General features: G+C 42.7%; 1 protein-coding gene across 1 annotated transcript in view; it reads right to left on the minus strand.

Moving 5' to 3' along the window:
• Positions 1–5639, minus strand: part of LOC145351659 (nuclear factor NF-kappa-B p105 subunit-like) — a 55321-nt gene extending 49682 nt beyond the window's left edge. The window contains 1 exon segment of the mRNA XM_080201219.1: positions 5514–5639. Coding sequence (XP_080057345.1) covers positions 5514–5639 — 126 coding nt within the window.
• Between the last annotated feature and the right edge of the window lie 2306 nt (positions 5640–7945).

Here is a 7945-nt window from a genome sequence, read left to right on the forward strand (position 1 = left end):
TAAGCCTTACTTGTGACTAATAAATATACTTCGCTTCACATGGTAGAGTAATTTGACAAGCATGTTATTGAAATTCATCACTCACGGTGCATCTTTCTCTGAACTTGCTGATTGATTTGTGTGTCATGAACACACTGTTAGTTTTCCAGAAAAAAATTGGCCCAATGACATTCAAAAATGATAAATCTATTTATAACATATCCTATAAGTTACAGTTAAAGTTATTTTTCTTACCATACTATTGTGCATGCTGTATAAGGATCTGACAGAATTAAGAGCTCTCTAAAGAGCACTGAAGAAGAGTCATATGGACTCAAAATGTTAACTCTGTTTCTCACTCCACAGCTGCTGCCAGGCCTGCTGAATTGTTCAACACTTTTTGTTTTTAATCCCGTGGAATTAGCCTATCCATTAATGCAGAGTTAAGTGAATAATAAGATTAAACAAATGTGCCTGAAGAAATTAGATATAGCTCTTGGGGCTGAAGAAATTAAAGGATATGGGGGAAAGGCGAGATTAGGATATTGAATTTGATGATGAACCATGATCAGAATGAATGTCAGAAGAGGCTTGAAGGTCTTAATGGCCTGTTCTTGCTTCCATTTTCTATGTTTCTATAATTGTGATTCACTTCTCAAACATACATGAGATAATCTTCAACCTGGCACGTTGGTGGTAACCTGTAATAGAATATTGACAGCTATAATTGAAGCCATCCAATTTTCAATCCATTGAAATCAGTGAGTTTGATTTTGACTTTGAAGACTGTTTTACCTGCCAACAGAAATGGAATATGAAAGGCCCCAACCATCACTCCATTGCCGGCAAGCTACTGGCAATCTTTCAAGCACTGGCACGCAGCTAACCAATGAGGAGGATGCGGTTTCCAGCAGGTTCAGTGCCATATTAAAAGGAGGTTGCACCACTTAAAGCTTCCATTGAAATAACGTGGATTTGACATGATTGAGAAAAGCGTCCTTAGATTTTTAAATGTGCACTAGTGCTGCATCTCATTCTCAGCTTTTATAGCACATCATGACGTCATTAATGTATGCATAATCCTTAGCCCTGATTCCACCTGCAGGAAAAGATGTAACCCAACTCAAAAGGAGAGACACAGAATTGATGGAGAATCCCCTTTCTTCTTGTCATATTGTCTATGGAATAGGAGACACTGAATATACTGAGGATTGAAACTATCAGATAAAGAGACTGGAGGTGTCGGTTGAGTTCCTAGAGGTTACTGACCATGAGTATTTTTAACTCCCACATTTGAGTGACAACTGCCTTCCACCAGCCATGATAAAGACAGAGAGATAAAACCATGTTGGAGCACCAGAGTAGGTAAAATTACACTTAACAAAGACATCATTGGTTAACACCTGGGTAAATACATTATTTCATGGTTGCTGTTGAAACCTTTAAAGAAATAGTCCTTTTGCAACCATGTTGCTGCATTAAGTACTTCTATGTCAGCTACAGAGTCTGTATTGTCACATGGAATGTGCATGAGTGATTGTTGTTACTTGGCATTTCATCTTGAAATCAAGTGAATTGCTGGGGAGCAGATGGTCTGTCACATTACAAGCTCCTGCGTGGTGCTGGTCTGCAACAGCATCATCTTCCAGCTCCTCCTCTTCAGAGTTATGCAAAGCTTTTTGCTACTCCACGTCCAGGATTAGTTTGCGATGCATATGGCCATACTATAGAAAAGGTAGTATGCCACCATTATGTAGGGCACTCTGAGAACTTTGTGGCAGATCTATCCTTGGACAGTTCAGGCATCTTAACCAGTGTTTAAGAATCCCAAAGACCAGCTGGATAATGGTTAGTTCCATGGCTGTTAGAGTTATTGTCAGTAAAAGAGAGAGAATAGAGCAGCGGTTTCAATAGCCTGGAATGTAGATGATATTCCTGACACCAAGCAGCCATCTGCACTCTGCTTGGTCTTGCTGGAAAAGTGGTGCCACAGTATAATAACACTATGGCATCTCGTTGTAAGATGTGCACTTTGACTTTTATGCCTTGACCATTGACAACCTGATGGTGTAAGAAAACAATCCTACCCTGCAACTAAATTCACCTAAAATCTGTATGTTTTACAATCTCCCCAAGAATGTATATTTGCAGAGTCATAGTTAATATTTAACCAGAATTAATGGAAATGGTAGGTGAAAGGTTAAATGTACATATTGGTGTAATTTTCTCCATCACATTGTTTGCTGATAATATCACCTTGAATAAAAGTGGCAATAACAAAGCTATAGATCGTTAATTCAGAGAATCTTGCAAATCAAAAATGATCCTATAGTTCTGTACATTTTCTAATTTTTTCAAATGTTTTAGATTAAAACAAATGTTTTATATTAAAACATTTGGTGAAATTGATGTTATTTGCTAGTCGATGCAGACGCATTTTGAATATTTATAAATTAAAGCAGTACACAAATTATTTAATTTTTATAAAAACAAGGCAACTTTACTGGTAAGCTATATCTCTACTCACTAATTCAGTCACTTCCTCCAGTAGTGTTTACCATTTGCAAGGCAGTTACAAAGCAGAAGTGAAACCTTAGCATACAACTGTGGTCACAATCTAAAGCCTGCCACCTGATTTTCAAGTAACAAAAGGACTAAATGACCTTTTGCAATTTACTGATCATGGATTTTTCTCTCTCTCTCCCTCTATCTCTGTCTCTCTCTCTCTCAAACACACAGTAAAGGATTAATTATTGACAACCATACACACATACATTAAGGTGTTCAATTATTGACCATTTGTCCTGGTGGCAAAGAGACATCTGCAATTTTGAGGCCCTGCCCTTGTTTACACTGTGTTGCAAGAAGAGCTGCAAAAGACAAACTGAGGTCCCAATGGGCCTTCAAGTTTAAGGCTGACTGGCGTCGGTTTGCTCAGCCAGCAGCGAGGCAAGTGCAGGAGACTGATTCCGAGTTCTGAGGGATTTGCTGTGGGCAGCAGTGGTCTAGATTATGCTTTATGACTGAGAGGATCACATCTGCTTCTCCTGGTAATTTCGAGTCGACTTGTGCTAGGTTTCTGTTTCTATATCACCTATGGAACTGTTCAAAGAATGTATGCTTCTGTCAGTATGTCATATTACTCACAGATTTCAATATTAAAAGGATACTAGAATCTGAAATAATCGGGCACTTTGACCAATCAGTATCTGTTTCTTTCAGAAAGCTGAGCTGGGCCAACTGTTAAGGTCCAAGGGCGGCAAGTCTTATTTCATTTCTAAGCTCCTATCTCCCTGTTGTTGTTATTTTTTCCATGTGAAAATCGGCCCAAACATGCATGCTTATCTTTATGAAACCATGAATCTGTGGCAACAAATGGATAAGTAATATTGCTCCCTTAACGCAAGAGCAAACTTGATCGTTTGCTATACAATATAAAAAGCAAAATGACAAAAGATTCTCATACAGTTTTGCATGTTCAATATTCACAGTGGTTACAGAAAATCTGAAACCAAAATTCAAACTAAAGAAATTTCCACTTTGTATAACAATTCATAAAATACACAAACACTTACGAATTAAAGGAGTAGACAGCCTTTCATTCTGATACAATTCTTTTCTGTTATGTTGCTCTTTTTGTTTCTAAGTTAAGCTGCAAAATTTACACTTTACCTTTAGCGAGTGCCGCTGTAAAGTACAGGATGTGCAGATTTTTATGCTGGATAGACAAATTCATCCGTTGTGTAAATCCTTGAATCATCATCCATCCTAACCACCCAAGCCAAATGACAGTTATGTTTTCTGTTAAGCAAATTATTTTGCCGTTTTGCAATGTGATTGGTTAACAGGTGTATAGGCTGACATGCTTCAATGGCAACAAGGGTATTTCTGTAAATGATGTTATCTCACAAAGACTGTGATGGGCTTTCAGGTTCATGAGTGAAATATATCTCTATATAAATACAACTAGTACTAACTGTGATCAGAAAAAAACAAGAAAACATTTAAATATTTTAAAATTAGGTACCGGAAATAAATGAAATCTTTAACCATATTATTTTCAATGCCACTTAATTGGTTTTTGTATTATCAATAGTGCTGTATTCCAATAAATACATTTCCCTCAGTTGTCCAATCACTGCTCTCCACAACAATATATGACGATGCACTTTGCTGCTCTCTTTCATGGCATCTAACTCCCCTTCCCAGGAGAGTCTTTTTTGCATATCATACATTTCCTTTTACTTTCCTCTTTGTTATAAGGCCTCTGACTCCATCCAGCTCTCACATTATAGCTGACCTACTCTGTCTTGATTGTATCCTCTCTTTAGCTAAGACTCTGATCTCACTGTTGCCCAATCCTCCTTGCACCTCTTTCCAGGCCTTCAGATCTCTCAACATCCAATCAATAATGAATGCAGGCACGCTACTACATCCTTGCCAACCCAATAACTGAGATGTCACTAACTTCCATCACCCATAAATGATTGCCACTTATGGTGCAAGCCATCATCTGGTTAACCAAATCCCACCAACATAACCTTATCAGTGCATGAGTGAACAAAATAATATATTTACACATAACATGAAAATTCAATCAAAGGGTCGAACAGTCATGTCTCTTTTGTGCTATTATTTCTTGCATTTACGATCACTATGCTTTAGTGTGAACCTGACATCTGCAGCTAAGGTGGTGGTAGGTTGCTGAGTACGATGCCACACTGCATGATGCTGACTTTGATGTCTGTCCCCTGGTTGTCCAAGGCCTGGTTGGCTCCAGCGTGCTGAGAGTCTATGCCTTTGAGATGACACCCTCAAGGCAGTTGGCTGACGCTATTCTTCCCTCTATGTGCATGATGGCGTGGGCCCAACTCCCACAGGAGCAGGGGCATCTGGAAGTAAATCCAAGTGCTTTATTCCCTCTCAGCCAGCCCATGAGTCTGTGACCAGATCAACAGAATACAGACTCAAATGCTTTCAGCTAGTCATTGAGTGATCTGTTAAAGCTAGCTCGCCATGAAAGAAGACATGCCTTAGACATGGCAGTGCTCAGAGCTTGAATGGATTTCTTCACCATCTCTGCACGGCTGTACGCGGCCAATTGTAGTTTCGACAAGTGTTCCTCTGCATGCCTCTGCATCTTCTGTAGGTTATTGTGGCTTTGACCAGAGACCCATCATCAGCAAGAACCTGGTCTCAACAGTCCTCTGAATTTCAGGCCCCTATCAGCTGCTGTGATGTGTGCATTGAACTTGAGAAAAATTACAGCACAGAAAGAGGCCATTCAGCCCATTGTGTCTGAGCCAGCTGAAAAATAAACTAGTCACCCATGCTAACGCCACTTTTCAGGCCCCTATGATGTGCTCACCCTGAACGCGTACCACCCCCCACTCCACCCACTAAGTTGATTATGTCTGCACTGGAGGAGGGTACAGAGGACAGATGTGACAGTGCATTCACTGAGTCAGCCATGCCCTCACCCTCACGGATGGATTGCTGGTTATTGGCCACCCCTTTGGAATGCAAGGACTAACACAAAGAATAAGGTCCTCAGTAATCACAGTCCTTATTTCCATCATGGCTTCTGTGTGCCCAAAAGCCACCACAAGTTTGGAAACATCTTCACTCTGCTTTGTTTTTCTCCGTGCATCTTCACCCATTCCTTTGCAGTTTCTCCTGCAGGCAGAAGAGGAGATGTAGTGTCACCTCAATGGGCAGATACCTCCCTTCGCTGCACATATGCCTCTGAGGGAGAATGAGGTCTTTCTGGTAAATAGTTTCCGTGCTCCACACATATAAAATAGAGGATGATGAAGTACATTGTGCATCACATACTCATATATTTTGTGAGGGAGAGATAGAGAAACAAGATATGAAAGTTCAGGGTTTAGATGCTAGCAGAGAAATTGATCATGATGAACTGGAAATGGTTTTTCTTGTCTGGAGGCCAACTATTTAAGGGGGAGGCAATGGCCTAGTGGTATTATTCCTCGACTATTAATCCAGAAATGTTCTGGGGACCCGGTTCAAATTCCACCACCGCAGCAGGCAGTGGAATTTGAATTCAATTAAAAATATCTGAAATTAAGGTTGCGATTCTCCCATTGCAGCCTACCACTTCTTTGGTGGATCCAGCCAGGAGATGCACATCTGTGGCCTTGAACAAGGATTTGTGCGTGTGCATCTCCCAGAGCATGCCAACAGTCACTGCTCAGACCATGCTGGAAACTGGCAGGAAGACAGTGAAGTCATTTAAATCTGTGTTTAATCTATTTTTGAAAAAGTATATTTGTTAATTATCAGGATCTTTCAGGTCCCGATTGAATCTCCCACCCTGCCAAGGAGTACTTCATTCAGGTAGAGTTCAGACTAGCCCCCCACATTCGAGGAGCTAGCGGAAGACCCTGCTAGAATGAACTGGGGTGGGGGGGCTGGATTGGGGCTCTCCAGGGGCGTGGACCCCCCTGGGCATGGGCACACTGGTGGCGCCACTACCCAAGGGGCAATGTGCCCATGCCCAGGGGGCACATTGACGCTGCCCACCAGGCAATAGACAGTGCCAAGGAGGTGAGGCCTTTTGTGGGTGGGGCCTAGGTGCAATTAGTAGGGGTGGAGGGGGTCCCGCTGCCACTCTGCATTGAGATCGGTCTGGGATGGAGGGAGAGCAATGTTTGGGCCGTGTTGGGGTGGGGGGTAGTCTGCCAGGAGGCCTGGCTCTGGTGAGGGGTCTGACCCCAGGAGGGATCAGCAGGGGCGGGGGGGGAGGGGTCTGTCAGAGCGAGGGAAGTGGGAGATCACCACTTCTGAAGGGTGGGGCCTGGGCATCGAGGTGCTCCAGGATGGTGGGGGGGGAGTCAGTGCTGGCCCAGGAATTGTGCGATTGGGCCATGGTGAGTGCTGGAGGGGCAGCACTGCAGGGGTCCCGGGCTGGCCAGCAAATGGGAGTTTGACTGTTTGGGGTCACTGCGCATGTGCAGAGCTTCAGAACTGTCAGACTGCAGCGTGAATAGGCCCTGCCCACATGGGTTTTTTATGAGATTCGTGATTGGGACCTCTTCAGTGTGCAGAGTGTGGAGATTTAGGTGAGAAGCTGAACTATGAGAATAGTCTGGATTTTAAACAATTTTCATGCCAATTCAGCACTTTTGGGAGAATCGCCCCTAAGAGTCCACTAATGACCATGAAGCCATTGTCGATTGTCGGAAAAACCCATCTGGTTCACTAATGTCCTTTTAGGAAGGAAGTTTGCTGTCCTTATCTGGTCTGCCCTATATGTGCTCCAGACCCACAGCAATGTGGTTAACTCTTAACTGCGCTCTGAAATGGCCTAGCAAGTTACTCAATTGTTTCAATCTCAACAAAGAAATGAGACCAGACAGACCATCTGGTATTGACTTAGGCACCTGAAAAGACAACGGCAAAACAAACAGCCCTGTCGACCCGGCAAAGTCCTCCTTATGAACACCTGGGGTCCAGTGACAAAATTGGGAGAGCTGTCTCACAGACTAGTCAAGCAACAGCTTGACATAGTTATTCTCATGAAATTATATCTTATAGATAACACCCCAGATACCACCATTACCATCCCTAGATATGTCCTGTCCCACTGGCATGACAGACCCAGCAGAAGTGGCAGCACGGTGATATGCAGCCGGGAGGGAGTTGCCCTCGGAATCCTTAATGACTCAGGGCCCCATGAAGTCTCATAGCTTTAGGTTAAACATGGGAAAGGAAACCTCTTACTGGTTACCACATACTGTCCTCCTCCACGTTGAACAACACTTGGAGGAAGCACTGAGGATGGCAAGGGTGCAAAATATACTCTGGATGGGAGATTTCAATGTCCACCAAGATTGGCTTGGCAGCTGTACTACTGATCGAGCTGATCAGGTCCTAAAGGATATAACTGTATCTACAGCAGGTGGTGAAGGAACCAACAAGAGAAAAATAACATACTTGACCTCAT

This window comes from Carcharhinus amblyrhynchos, chromosome 13 (assembly GCF_965287045.1).
Source record: "Carcharhinus amblyrhynchos chromosome 13, sCarAmb.v2.hapA, whole genome shotgun sequence".
NCBI lineage: Eukaryota > Metazoa > Chordata > Chondrichthyes > Carcharhiniformes > Carcharhinidae > Carcharhinus > Carcharhinus amblyrhynchos.